A 16,312-nucleotide genomic window follows, 5' to 3' on the forward strand; every position below is an offset into this window, starting at 1 on the left:
GTGATAACGGCCACACTGTTTTCATGGCGTGGAGAGAGCTCGTTTAAACATTTAACCTGAGTGTGCTACTAACCTGTTAACCTGTGTTTGTGCTAAGATTAAAACGTCCACTCCAAAAAAAGCGTACCACTGTAAATTTAAGGAAATTCTTGAAACCTAAACACCTCCCATGAAGGCTATTATTTGATTGCAATGAAATTTAAATGTACACGGAATGCGGTTTACACATATGTGTGTGATAATGTTTTATATTTACCGTTAATATCCAGTTGATCGGTAGGTTAAGCGCCTCCCGCACTCCAATCAGGTAGATGGCGATCCAGACAAGGGTGGCGACGAAACTGAGCACCACGACGAAGAGGAACCACGAGGTGCCGGTGAGAACTGCGGGTGTAGCCAGGGCGAGACATATGACTCCGATCAGCTGTGAAACAAACAAATCAGCTGATTAATGTCAATCAGGGTTGGGTTAAACTGACGAATAACTTAGCTAATAAAATATAATTTAATATATCCCTCTCAACTTTTTCAGACCTAAGAAAGCCAGGTGGTTCCATAGAAAAGAAAGCCCTTATGATAATCCTCAAGGAGCAAGGCGTAAACTTCGGCCAAGAAACACTTGGAGGAGGACAGTAGAGAAGGAGGCAGCCGTTGAGGGTAACCCCTGGAGGGAGCTTAGAAGACTTGAGCCTTAGAAAGACAGGACTGCATGCCCTATGTTCCAATTGGAACGCCAGGAATTAAGTCATGTCTCGTAACTTATTGTCTACGAGATTTTTTTTATCTATCAACCACTATCTAATAATAAAATTAAATACCAATAAAACGCGAAAATATATTATAGTATAATTATTTCAACGTGTTATCAGTTAATTTATTGTGACAAATCCAGCTATTTCCCGTCCAGGGTCTGCATTGCCTCTATATCTAGGTCATGTTATTCTGAACAGGTGACTCGCCCACTGGTCACTGTTGATCTTTGACCCCGACAGCACGTGTCAGAGGTCAACTGGGTGAATTGGCCAATCCGGGCTTTATCTTTGTGTAATGGTGTTGTCTAATGAGACTTCCTGTAATTATTGTGGGCGGAGGACTAGAGACGCGGCTCTGGGCGGTTCTACACGACCAGGAGCCGCCGATAGTGGCGACGATTGTTAAGAAAAGTATATATTTTCTTGTGAAAATATATAGAAATAATATAAAAATAAATGTTTTTTTACATTTGAAGCATATTTCTCCTATGAATGTTTTATAGGACTAACACACTATCTTTTGGTGGGATGTATGGTTTACTACACAACATATGACGTCAGCTAAATATGTATATTATGTATATAGATAAATGTAGAGAAATGACATGGTTTTCTGTACATTATGAAGAATTGTGAAGTGTTTGGTTGTTTTCCGTTTCATATCCCGATAAGTCCGAAACGAGTATAACTTTTTGTAGATTTTTTCTTTGTATTTGTACGTCAGTGACGCTCACGATGGCAATTTATGTTTTATTTGTATTCACAACGTTATTTTTTATAACCTGAAGGCTTTTCAAATCAATACAATCGCTGTTTTATTGTAAAATTATCGGATCTAAAATGAATATCGTATACGCCTATAATCGGATGAAAGAAACACTCTTGATATTTGTTTACAATACGATTTTCCCTATTCGTAAAACTGCCAGAACTTTTCTTTATGGATGTAAACTAGCAGTTCTGAATTATATTAAGTTTTATTCGACTACTTGATTCCCGTACATAAGACGGGCCAACAGCTAGTTTTCTACTATCTTTTACCTCACCCGTTTCAATAAAAAACCAATCAACTGTTTAGAGAAAGGCATATTGTACAGAAAGGGGCGATTTTATTTTGTTCTAGGGGACTATGTAAACTACGTTTTCTTTTAAATCTACCATGCTTCAATATTTTCTTAGCGTTGAATGGCATTTTTATTTGTTTATCACGCAACTCCGTTGCGGAACAGTACGGATAACTAAATATTACGTTTATGAATTTGCTTTTTCTACTAATGTATCTATAGAACAACCAAAATGTATATTGTTACTAAACTTCCTAAATAATATCACCTCACGTATTAAATCGTCAAATTCATCCTACATGGAAAATATAAGCAGCCTTTTATCAGAAGCGACCCTGATTCTCAATATCACAATAACGCGAAAGAGACATGACTTTCATATTAGGGCAGGCGCTGATACATGCATAAACCTGCTTAGTGTCAAAGTTGAAAAGCGAAATGAGGGCAGCCTCAATCCCTCTAAACAGGTCAGCTGATCTGGCTGATCGTCAATAACCACTGATCACTGCTGCTTTGATTGAACTTGGCGTTTTAAACTACAAAAGACACGCAAAGCGCCAACCTAATAACAAAACCTTCCGTTCAAACTAAGTTTCCAATCAGATTTATCTATAAAAGTTAGATTGACTTTGCTTTTTACAAACGGTTTGTATGTTAAAGTAGAAGTCCGGTGTAAGCTTTTGACTTAATTTAGGGGTATGTGTAATTGTGAGTGTTTGACCAGAGTTTGAATTAAAAAAACAAATATTTGCAGTAAAGATGTTTAAACGATATTATAAACATTTCGTGTCAACAAAGTGCATACAAATCTTAACCAAATGAGTTCTTAAATATAATCTCTCTTTTTTTCTACGAAGAATACAGTAGTAGAGGTAATTACGCACTACTGTGGGGGCCGGATCCGCTCCGGTAATTAGCAATTACAATGAGTAATTACAATTAGTTTTTTTTTTATGTAATGAGTTTTTTTTTTGTAATGAGTTTTTTTTTTGTGTAATGCGTTTTTTTTTCGTGCAATGAGTTTTTTTTTGTTTTTGTAATGAGTATTTACAATTAGTTTTTTAAATGAGTATTTACAATTAGCTTTTTATCAGTAATGAGTAATTACAATTAGTTTTTTTTTTTTAATAAGTATTTACAATTTGTTCTTTTGTAATGAGTACAGTAATTACAATTAGTTTTTTTTTGTTATAAGTATTTACAATTTTTTCTTTTGTAATGAGTAATTACAATTAGTTTTTTTTTTTTTATTCGACAATGTGTAATTACTAATTAATACACATGTTGTACGTGGCAGAGGGTACTTCTCCCCCTTCCTTAATTTTTTAAGTGTAATTATTCTTTACATCGTGAGAAATCATTGTGATGATACTTCCCACACACACTAATCCCATGTCTAGACTTCATCAATCTGTTGACACATGAGGGAGGAACTAACTGGGGGAGGATATTCCTCCCCTTCCCTGTGTATGTGTGTGTGTGTGTGTGTGTGTGTGTGTGTGTGTGTGTGTGTGTGTGTGTGTGTGTGTGTGTGTGCGAGTGTGTGTCATAACACTGCCGCTTGGAGCGCTGGTGTAGGGGAGTAGCTACGGCGCTTCCACACTACAAGCATTCACAGACAACATGTTCTCCGACGAAGAACTCATCGCTGCCGCTGATGAAGCAGTGGCAAGACACCACGCCGAATTGAAGACCGCGGCGACTCAGCAGACGCATGGCGAGCGTAATTTATCCATCACGGATGATGAGGTTATCGCGAGTGCTGACGTCATCGAAGCGAGGATTGAATTGGAGGATAATAACATCGAGCAGGAGGAGGGGGAAGACCAACAGTACGTCATCAATGTGCTGTCGATGGAGGAGTTGCTCCAAATACATTTGGAGGCAACAACCGAACTAAATGAAGGATGGTTAGCTCAACCTAGGGATGACGAGGAGGAGGCTAGGTTGAGTAACCTACTAACCCTTATCCCCATGGTGGAAGAAATAATCGCATCTATACAGCGGAGAGAAGACACGGAGGAGTAGATTTAAGTAGTAATTAAAGTAGAATTAAGTTTTGTAAATTAATAATAATAAAAAATATATATAAATAAAAAAACAACAAAAAAAAAACAACAAAAAACAACAAACAAACTAATAATTAGAACTATTCCATACAGTCTTGGCATAGCTAAGACAGTGATGCAATAGTGGCAGTCACCACAAGGAGAGAAGGGGTGTCCCCATCGTTCCTTCCCACACACACATTAATCACCCTGTCTAGACATCGTTAATCTGTTGAAACAGGTGGTGAGGGAAGGACGATGGGACACCACTTCTCTCCTAGTGAGAGATTATTTCCGCATCACTGTGGATTGTGGACCAACAGTTTATTTTGTATGTTTGTTTGTTTTTGTTTGTTTTTTTTTTTATTACTATTTATTTAATATATTTTTTTTATTACTATTTATTTAATATATTTTTTTTATTACTATTTATTTAATATTTTATTACAAAATCTTAAACTAACTATCTATTCAACCATCTCAGAAACTCTTCATCTGTCATCTTCATTATCATGCGGTTTTCTTCACGCTCCAGCTTTCTTCTGCGCTCTAGCTCAGCACTCATATATCGAAGATTTTGCTTGATGATCTCCAGTTGCTGAGCTTCACCCTCATCTCTAGGTTGACTCGAAGTGTTTGACCATCGTATGGTCCATTCCAACGACTCGTCATCCAAATGTTTATATTCCTCCGTGGTAAATTTTTCTTCTGCGGCCTTACAAGCAGAAACTAACTGTTCGTCAGATATGTCACTAGGGAAGTGAGACATGTTACTAGCCTGATGACGGAATGTCGAATGACCGTGTCTGTAAGACCACTATGAGCCCCCCACTCTTTCCAACTGAGAAAGTAGTGGGAGTAGTGCTGCAATATGCAATATCCCCCCCCCCCTAGTGATATTTTTCACACACACATAATTATGTATGGAAGTGCAAGAGTGGTAATAAATATATCTATGAGTAAATTACAAAAAGCTAAACGAATCAATAATGATCTACGTTGGAATCTTTTTATTAAAAGTGCGATAGTACGTGCAAGAGTCACATTCTACGAGGAAAACTTTAATATCAACCAATGACAAAAATAGCGTACATATGACGAAAAATTATAAGAAAAGTGTATTTTTTTCAAGTCCAATAGTTACTATATTTTACTTTGCGGACTATGAAGACAGAAGATGCTACTCACATTTAGATAGTATTCGTTTTAAACTAAGAATAAAACAGATAGAAACATTATTACGTAAACCTATTCTGCTAAGGTTACAACATATAAGAGAGTGTCAAAATTTAAACCACGAGTCATGTTTTGAAAAATTATTAAAATATTCTGTTGGCACACCTGCAGTGGCTTGCTCACCTCAACCATAACTCATTGCATATCACGTCAGTCACAGTGTAGCAGCCGAACAGTGTGAGTATGAATCCCTCTTGCAGCATTGACGAATACATTCAATCATTTATGCAAGAGATAGACGGTATGACGGACAACGCAGTTCAACAGACTCCAATCACAAACAGTACAAGTAGTACGAAGAAAAGGAAGAGTTCCCCGGCTAAGACCAAGATGGAAAAGTCAGGATGGGTACCCAAGCCGCCAGCGGATTGTCCCATAGTATCATGGATGGATAAAGGTAATATGTACGCAGTGCAAAATCCAGCAAACAAAGGAAGTGTTTTATTGAAAATGGAAGTGTATGAAGGTGTCGACATGAAGTTCATGTGCGGTTTATATTTGGACAAAGACAAAACAGTGCAAGAGAGTGTTAATGAAACAATTGAAAAGATCGAAAACATGTGGGTTGATAAAAAAACTGGTGCTCCAAAACTCACGGGATTAACTCAAACTGTTACACCATGCAAAAGTGACGAGCTAGATGTAAAACCAAAGAAACGTGTGGTACGTAAAAAGCAATAGACATGTTTATAGGAATTAATGAACACATGTGCCCATAAACTATCCACATATGACAACCAACTCTTTTTTCTAGACATTTGTTAGCACGTGTGTTAAAACAGCTGCGTTCATTATTAATCCCCCCCCCCACTCTCCCACCAACTAAAATGGCCGCTGATCGGAATAAAAAGCCCCAGTCTGTCTGAGACAAATGCCAGTCTGCTCCAGTTCATCAACACCTCACCACTAGCACCAGCACTGTCAGCTTCCACTACACACACACTATGAGCAACATTGCTGAGATGGACAACGTGATGACCACTGAGGCGGCTACACCGATGGACCTGAAGACTGCATTGAACACCTGCAAGAACAACTCGCCTACATACACCAGACTGACCGACTTGATTGATGAGGTTCCATACCTAATAACGATGATGGAGAGAGCGGTTACACCATTCGGCGAGACAATCATCGTCATCCTTGAGGCCCAGACGGGAGATGACTACTACCTGAGAGTCTATCTGCCGAGACGCTTCAATGATGTGGTGAGCAATGCCGACATCGATCGCTACAACAACGGTTTCGGAGATCGCCTTCGCTTGGTGAAACGCTCACCCAGGCCCGGCGCATCATTCACTCCGTTGGAATTTGTGTAAATATTGTAAAGCAAGAAAACATCAAGACGTAAATAAAAAAAATGTATGTATATATATTCTTAAAATAACCTATGTAGATTTTGATAGTTTTTGTAAGTAATAAATTTTTGATTTATTTGCAAACATAAACACATGACTAAAATGATTGACTTATACCCGAAGGTAATACTATAGTTAAAGCAATGAGTGATTGGTATCAGTAGTTAGTATGACTTTGAAGTGGTTACACCCATTCTCCGCCATTGTGGCGGGGCCTTCAGGTAGTGGTAAATCAGTGTTTGTCTCAAGGTTTATTGATAATATTTCAGAAATGTGTGACACATTATTCTCTAGCATATACTGGCATTATGGTAGCGGTGGTGGAGGAGGAGTTGGTAATTCATTAAACTCAAAAATAAAATACATTGAAGGTTTACCAAACATGGAAGACTTTGACGGTAATCAACCGATACTTGTGGTAATAGATGATATGATGCGAGAAACAAACAACATAGTGGTTGATTTATTTACAAAAGGTTGTCACCATAGGAATATTAGTGTGTTTTTTATAACTCAAAATATTTTCCACCAAGGACGTGGCCAGAGAGACATATCACTAAATGCGCATTACTTAGTATGTTTTAAGAATCCTAGAGATAGGGTGCAGATCAAGTGTTTAGCTAGACAAATCCATCCAGAAAACTCAAAGTTTATCGAGGATGCGTATACCGATGCAACAAGTAAACCACATGGCTACCTATTGATAGATCTGAAACAATCAACACCTGACGATATGCGAATACAGAGTAATATATTTCCAGATGATGATAATCATTTTGTGTATATGCCGAAACAAAATAGGAAAACAAAATAATTTAGTTATCATCATGTCGTGCTTGAGGAAGGACAGAGCGCTTCTCAAAGTGTTAATAGATGCTACTCCAAAAGAGCGCAAAGGGCTATTAAAAGTGTGTAACTTGAGTACTATTCGTACAGTTTGTGAATGTATTTACAATGTGTTACGAGGTAACGTTCCTCTATCAGACAAGATAAAACAAAAATTGCGAAGACACAAGACTACTCTTCGTCGAATTGTAAAACGAGGTGAATGCTGGAATAAAAAACGCAAATATTTAGTACAAAAAGGAGGTGGAACTATTATCCCATTATTATTAAGTACTGTGTTGCAAGCAGTTGTACAATCAGCTTTAAATAACTAAAATTTGTATTAATCAGGTGACTCCTACGTCTACATCCATATAAAGATTTGTCATTCTATTCTGAGACACCGTGCGTGAAGTTACACAGAGTTACACGACAATGGAGCATGCACGAAAAATGGTCATTGTTCCACAAGAGTTATTTGATCGTTTAAAATCGCCGGCTAATCAACAGTCACTTTCAACTGAACGTTCATACAAAAGTTTGGATGACGAAATGGAAGAGATAATGAATAATAAAAAACTCAATGATAGTGATAAATGGAAGTTGTACAGTCAAGTGTTACATCGTTTTTTAAACGTAGCGTCAAGTAATCGTGAACCAGTTAGTATCCCCATTGTGAACACCAAACTAGGTGATCAGATTAACGAGGCTGGTGAAAGAGACAGACAGTATGGGCAGCAAGAACATAACAAGCGACGTGTTTACCCTGGACAAATAGAGGAAATTGTTGAAACATTTTCAAAGACTTATAAAGATAGCGCTCGAAACTTATTGCGCTTCATAACACGCGACGACAGTTTGATTAGCTGGAATGATAATTTTGAAGTGATTATACAGGGTAACAAAATACCAGGATCCAATTTAGTCGATGTGACACATGCAATCGTACGAGTTCGAGCGGCACATTCATTACCGCCAGGATGGAATGAAATGTTGAGCGCATTGAAACTGATGAATGTCCCTAAAGAATATATACATAACAAACAAGCGTTGGACTATTTAACGTTTGATGAGGCAACAGATGAATCAGTATATGACTCGGTAGAAGAAACAATGGATGAGCCTGATGATGGGGCAAGAGGGGGGGCAGCCGCGCTGTCAGTGACAGGGCGAAGGAGATATTTATTACCAGATCGTTTACAGTCTGCATATGTCAGGCGGGTGGGTCACGCTCCGTATCCACAAAGGCAAGTGGCTGATCACCGTGCAGTGAGAAGAGAGGTACTTCAAGATTCGATTGTGCAGTCACTCAACAATTGGGAACCGTACGAACCGTAAACAATGGAACAGTTGTATTATAATCCAAACGATCCTGCCTCGTATGGCGGCGTAGCTCCGCTAGTACGAGGAGCGAGGGAGAAAAATATTTCCAAACGTAAAATAGTTGATTGGTTACAAACACAAGACACTTATACTTTGCATAAACCAGTCCGTAAACGATTTAAACGCAATCCTTATATGGTGTTTCGACCATATGAACTATGGCAGGCGGATTTAAACGATATGCGAGGATTGAGCAAATACAATGATGGTTTTAACTACTTACTGTCAGTGATTGATGTGTTTAGTAAGCGTCTTTATGTTAGGCCGTTAAAGAAGAAGGAAGGTGCTGAGGTGGCTACCGCTTTTGAGAATATTTTCAAAGAAGCAAATAAAACACCAACGTGCTTACAAACCGACAAAGGGAGTGAATTCACAGGTAGAAAGACCGTACGATTGTTTAAAAAATATAAAATAAAATATGTAACCACACAAAATCCTGATATCAAAGGCGGCGTGATCGAAAGAGTTAATAAGACCTTGAAGACTCGTATGTGGCGATACTTGACTCATAAAAACACTTATCGTTACATCAATGTGTTGGATGAATTGGTGAATGCGTACAACAATAGTGTGCACAGGAGTTTGGGCAATAGACTACGCCCTGTAGACGTGGACGGTGGTGACAAACATGTCGTCTACAATGTATTAAAACATATGTTTAAAAGGATACCACGACGAGTGAAACCAAAACTAAAAGTAGGTGATACAGTTCGAATAGCCAGGGAGAAAGGGAGATTTAGCAAAGGCTACGAGACAAACTGGAGTAAAGAAGTGTTTTCGATACATCGAGTGAATGTGTTTACGCCACTACCTTTGTACACACTTACCGATCTCAATGGTGAAGAATTGAATGGACAGTTTTACGAAGAGGAAATACAAAAAGTTACATTACCCGACAATCACTTGTTTAAGATTGATAAAATAATAGAGACTAAAGGTCGAGGACACAGTAAGCGATACCTAGTGAAGTGGGAAGGTTACGGAGACGAGTTTAACTCTTGGGTAGCTGCGCACGATATACAGCATGTCTAGTAGTATCAGTCAATTTTTTATGACATTGCCCAGCAATAGTTCTATGAAATATTTCCCACAAAATACAGTGACCAGTTATACCACACACTTGTCCAAACACATCCAATTAGACGGCAAGTGGGAGTTGGCTTTGGTGGACATTCACTATCCTTGTTCATTTGTGGTGAATGGAAACAATGTTGATGACGAAACAATACGATTTCAGTATGATAGTTTACTAGCGAGATCGACGATCCGTGATACAGAACAGTTCGCTGTTAAAATTACAGGCGGATACTATAGGAATCTTGATGATCTATTGAATACAATAAACAAACATGAAGACATCCACGATTATATGGAATTTTCATACGACACGAGAATCAACAGAGTTAAACTCAGGATCATGAACGAAAACGTATCGAATGTGAGTCTGAGTGAGAAACTATCACAGCAGTTGGGTTTCGATTATGACGAGAAAAATATATTAAAACCCAATATTACCGAATTGATTGGTTCTAAAGCACCAAACCTCGCATTGGGTATTCCAGCGCACATTTATGTGTATTGCGACTTGATAGAGCCACAATTTATCGGCGACACTACAGCGCCATTATTGAATATAGTCAACATCAATATAGATACGTACAAGTACGGTTCGTACAATTCAGTGTCATTCACAAGTCCGCACTATGTACCCGTTATGAAATCCACATTTGAAACAGTGGAAATCGACTTGAGGGATCACACAGGGAAAAAACTGCCATTCATGTTTGGAACGTCGTACGTGAAACTTCATTTTAGGAGAGTGCAGCAGCAACAGCAGCAATAATGATAATCAATCTGAATGATCCCTATTTGGCATACTACCGACGGCAACAATTACAACAGACTGGCGGTGCTATCGATCGAGTATTTCACGGTGCACCATATCAGCGAGGACATGGAATCGGTAGTTTTCTGGGCAGTATGATTCGCACTATCGCGCCACTGATCAAGTCCGGAGCAAAATCGGTGGGACAAGAAGCGTTAAGATCCAGTGTTGGATTCCTAACCGATCTGGCAGGTGGTAAAATTACAGATCCAAAATCAGCCGCCAACTTACGACTTAGAGAGTTTACTGGATCGTTGAAACGTAAAGCTGACGAACAGATAGAACGTATTATGCTTAATGGCGGCGGAGGCGGCGACATTGGCGCGAGGAAACGACGCGTAACGCGTAAGAATAACGCGAAACGCGCAATGCGTGGCCGTGGCAGAAAGCCTGTTACACCACAGTCGTTGGCTAAACTTCTTAGGGTGCGGACGTCTACATCAAGAAGAAGAAGAAGAGTTGGAGGAGTGAAACACAAGAGACTAGTAGGGAGGATACGACGACGAGGAGGAGTAGAGCCAAGGAAGAAGGTGACTTTGCCGAAGAAACGTACTCGTCGCAGTAAAAATTCGAAGTCTATTGATATTTTTAGTTAGTTAAAGAAGGAGGAGAAAAAAAATGTCGTTCCTACATCAAAAATCATGTGAGTGTGTCAAAACCGAGCTGGATTTATTCTCCTTACCACCTACGCAGACGAGTATTGAAAGTGGCAAATGGGTCCAGTACAAACCAATATCCACATTGACCGATGATGCGCCAATAGAGTTTGTAGTTCCGGGTAATGGTGATGAATACACTGACCTTTCACAAACAATGATACAATTGACCGCGTCTATTGTTAAATCTAACGGAACTGCGGTCACTACTGACGAAGAGGCGAAAACAGTTGGGCCGGTCAATAACTGGTTACACTCACTATTCAGTCAAGTTGATATGTTTATGAATCAAAAACTTGTTACTCCCCAAAACAACACATACGCATATCGAGCGTATGTTGAAACGTTAATGAACTATGGATACGATGCTAGAAAATCACATCTAACATGCAGTCTTTGGTACACTGACGATGGAATTGACATGAACGATTGTGCGGAAGAAAATGAAGGACTCAAAGCGAGACGGGAACTAACTAATAAAAGCCGTGAGATTGATATGCTCGGACATTTGCATGTGGATATTTGCAATCAGAATAAGTTCATGCTAAATGGCGTAGAGTTGAGATTTAAATTTATTCGATCAAAAGATGCTTTCTCCATTATGGCCAGTGCTGGTGAATTCAAGGTACATATTGTCGATATTAGTCTCTGGATTCGAAGATGCAAAATAAGTCCCACCGCACTGTTGGCGCACAGTAAAACACTCCAGACTGGTACGGCAAAATATCCAATCACACGAGTGGAGCTGAAAACATTCACACTACCCTCTGGAATACGTAACAAGACTTTGGACAATATGTTTCTCGGCCAAGTGCCGAAACGCGTCATAGTGGGAATGGTTACGAACGCCGCATACAATGGAGATTTTAAAAAGAATCCCTACAACTTCGAACATTTTAAAACAAACTTCTTTTGTCTATATGTTGACGGAGAACAAGTTCCATCAAAACCGTTACAGCCCCACTTTGAAAAATCAAAGGATAAATATGTTATGGCATATCATTCGATGTTCTCCGGTTCTGGTGTACATTTTAGCGATGCCGGCACTGTTATCAGTAGGGAAGATTTTGGTCAAGGATACTGCCTGATGGCATTCGACCTAACACCAGATTTATCTGCAAGTGACACTACACATTGGAATCTGGTGCGTAACGGTAGTGTTCGAATGGAACTCGGATTCGACGACGCGCTTACCGAAACTGTCAACTGTTTGGTTTATGCCGAGTTTGACAATGTTATCGAGATTGATCGACAGCGCAATGTAATTGTGGACTTTGGCGGTTAATCGATCAGTCTTCAATAAACATTCGTTTGAGATGGACCGTTTACGCAGAGCATTCAAGAAATTGAATATATCATCACCCATCATTGTGGACATTCAATGTTTCAAGGACAATCAAAATGAATATACACTGAAGGAAGTTTGCGTCTTGGAAGCCGACACCGGCGTACTACTTATGCATCATATTGCTAAACCACCTTACGATCGATCAGAGTTATCAGATGAAAAACTGAGGGAAAGCTACTGGCTCACAAAACACTGCCACGGACTACGATGGGAGTTCGGTGATATTGCGTACTACGAACTTTTTAACAAATTGACTGATTGTATATCAAAAAGACCGACGGTTTATGTCAAGGGATTGGAAAAGAAAGAATATTTAAAGCGTCATCATGTGATGGACTTTGTTACTACCAATGTAATCGATATCGGTGCAATTGGTTGCGAATCAATCACTTCAATCAATAATTTAATGTCAACAAACGTTTTACGATGTCGAAATCACAAGTCTACAAACAGTCGATGTGCGCTCACCAACTGTGTCGCAATACGTGGTTGGTTGCATTTGACAACAAATTTGGACGAATGTCTGGATACCAGCGGAGATGCGAGATCCTACTACTGTTCTTGTTTTAGCACCTCTACCAGTACAACAAAAACAGCATCTACTGCTACTATTGGTTATGATACTGTAGAATGAACACGCTACAGATTGAAAAATATCTAGCCACACTTCCTGTGCGCAATGTTGGAGTCTACGCTGCTGACAGAATCCCACGACGCATCTCACCACACACTGCAATAATTGTAAACACTGATCCACACAATGAAGGTGGGACTCACTGGGTGGCTTTCTATTTGAATCGAGAGGGGATGCTTGAATATTTTGATAGTTACGGCCAACCGCCATACTTACCACTATATCAAACATTCCTGCGACACAACGCTCATCATTACCTGTACAATCCATACCGACTTCAAGGTGATACGTCTTCAGTCTGCGCCCACTACTGTTTGGTTTTCCTGTATTGCAGCACACACTTCAGTATGAAGATGATGGATTTTGTTCAACTCTTTGATGAACACACTACTGATCGTAATGATAGAATCGTCAAAAGACTCTTTACTCAAATGTATCACAAGACAAACTAATCACTGTACTGTTGTAAATTATATATATTTTTAAATATATATATTTTTTTATTACCAATAAACTTTTTCCTTTTGTCAAACAATATTTTCAGTTGTTATACTTTATTACCTGTGTTCATCATCATTATTATCATATTTTTAGTTTAAAGCGCATAGACTCTGATTATTTAAATGTGAAAACAAAATGATTTTTCCCTTTATTATTATTAAAATATTTCTGTTCAGAGTCTATGAATGCTGATCAAAGTCTAATATTATACTATGAATGATAGGAAAATAATTACAATCAGAATTTGTGAAATAAATATATCTGTTTATTAACTAAAATACTATTTACAAATATATGCATACTTTTGAGGAGTCAGTGACTAGAAATATTTACACGTGACTTTGAAGTGGAAAAAATTAAAGAATTTATTTATCAAAACATCTTTGAATTGTATTCAAAATCTAATACTAATGAAGACTGTTCAATAAATAACTCTACCTAATATCACACTCATGCGGACCTTGGTCTACTAATCAATAATAATATATCAGTTATGATGGGGACAGAGGTTGTGGCGCAATTGGAGAGTATCGTATCCACTAAAGGGTCAGTGGCAGTAGTTAAGGTCCCTCAAGTATCTGTGGTACCCTTAATGGTGGTATTGCATAGTGTCCCCAAGGTAGCGTGTTGATACCATCTTCTGGCATTACGTATCGTTTGTCGTCAAACGGTGCCAGTGAGCGCTTCTTCACCACAACAGTGTATAAAATGTGGTGACGGCTTTGAAAACGTTGATTGTCTGTACTTTTAGTAGTTTTATTGTACAGACAATTCAAATAATCTTCTATGGTGAGATCACGCTTCACTACTGCTCTATTTACCCCTTTTGCTCTCTTCACAGGCGGCGGTATACAGTTGGCACCATCTCCGTTGTCTCCTTCAGGCGCACACGTTAAGATGCTATACGTGAAACAATACAGCTTCGACATCAGACCAATGAACATTTTAATGGCCACACCGGCAGCTTCGTCCTTAAACTTCCCCAGAACTCTAGCGTTTCCTCCGTCGTAACAAATGTGGTTCCGGGGATAGTTACTGGTGTCAAAGTCGTCCAAATGTTCTAACATGTCGCGGTATACGTTCTTAGTACGTATTGAATAATGGCAGCCATCGGTGTCCATGTAAATCATCGATATTCTATCGATTCCATACCTATCTACCATGTCATAATGGAAACCATACATCCACCTCTTACTGTGGTCCAGAATGCACATCCCTGCGTAGACGGGTTTGCTCAGTACTACCCGCACTTTTGACATATTCAGTATGGCAAGATTCTCATTTAACCAAATACGATCATTGAAATTAGCTTTTGCTACATACTTTGTATATGTTTTGCGGGATGATGCAATCTTTAAATCTTGATGTTTGCGTACATTCTGAAGACTCATACCGTAGACAGCGTTTACCATAAGTTTAAACATTTCTACCTCAAATTTATTTACAGCACGCTGTCTAAGTTCGGTATTCATAGTCACGTACGGTTTCAACCATGCCGACTGTTTAAAACGAATCACTCTGTGGATTCGAGTTACACGTAATCCATTCTCTATAGCTTGTTGTAGGTAGCGATAGTGAATTACATATTCCCTCTTATCCATCAGTGTGGCCATTAGTTTCTTCGATTTTCCTGCTCCACTATTGATAATTTCCTCCAACGAGTATGGGAGTTGATTAATCGGCGCTTTGCATATCTCGGGACAGAATGGTAAATCCCTGTGTCGATCGTGCAGTGCTGGATCTCTGGGGTATTCTAGATCTACTTCCAGCACATATCCATATTCACCATCTGTTGGAATTCTTCCAATGTCCAAGTCGTCACATTCCTGACGTGATAACCACTCAAACTCGGAGTGAGGGAGCAGTTCCGACATTGCCCAGCCATAAAGATTGTTTGCGTCATAATACATTATAAATGTATCGTCATCTCTTTCATCGCAATATTCACTTGATGCTGCTGCGTTCTGACCGTCTCGGTCATTGCCAATTGTTTCCATTCTGGTAAACTTATTGTTGGCAACAACGTGTCTAGTAACGCATTGGGTCAGTCCACCTCGAATACCCTTCTCAAAAAACAGATACATATCAATATCTTGTAGGGTATCAAGGATAACATCCGTCTTGAACATCATTACGTCCCAAGCATATGATGGAAGTGTCAAATAACGCGCTGGGTCCAATCCGTAATGTGTTAGACACATCTCTCGGAATCCCTCGAACACATCCGCTAATAGCAATACGTCAGTTACCAAATAGATATCAGCATACTGTCCGAGGGTCGTACAGTCAAATTTCTCCCATACTCGCTGCGCATGCTCGTAATCCGCATCACTCACTCCTTCTCCAAATACACACTTTGGTGGAAGGACATCTTCTTCGAGTACCTCCATCGATGAAATGTACTCATACGGAAATACACCTTTCCTCCTAAGCAGATCAAACTGTTCTTGATTGGGGTAGCGTGACTTTGTAATTTTTAATTTATCGGCCGGCAGGATTGATGCTAATGTCCCTAATGCTTTTGACATTAATCTATAGGAATCAACAAATTGTAGTTTGAGACCACCTTGCCGACCTGCTCCCGGATATTTAAATCGTTTAGAGAATGTGATATACTTTTCC

At 39.1% G+C, this 16,312-nt stretch overlaps 1 protein-coding gene across 1 annotated transcript in view; it reads right to left on the bottom strand.

The window, feature by feature from the left end:
* LOC128992078 (uncharacterized) overlaps positions 1 to 16,312 on the bottom strand; it is a 53,157-nt gene that overhangs the window by 7,359 nt on the left and 29,486 nt on the right. Inside the window, exon 2 of the mRNA XM_054415482.1 lies at positions 257 to 424. Within this exon, the coding sequence (XP_054271457.1) occupies positions 257 to 424 (168 nt within the window). The remainder of the gene's footprint in view (positions 1 to 256; positions 425 to 16,312) is intronic.

Source organism: Macrosteles quadrilineatus, unplaced genomic scaffold (genome assembly GCF_028750875.1).
Source record: "Macrosteles quadrilineatus isolate MER2022 unplaced genomic scaffold, UCM_ALF_1.0 Scaffold_1__1_contigs__length_201487025, whole genome shotgun sequence".
Lineage (NCBI taxonomy): Eukaryota > Metazoa > Arthropoda > Insecta > Hemiptera > Cicadellidae > Macrosteles > Macrosteles quadrilineatus.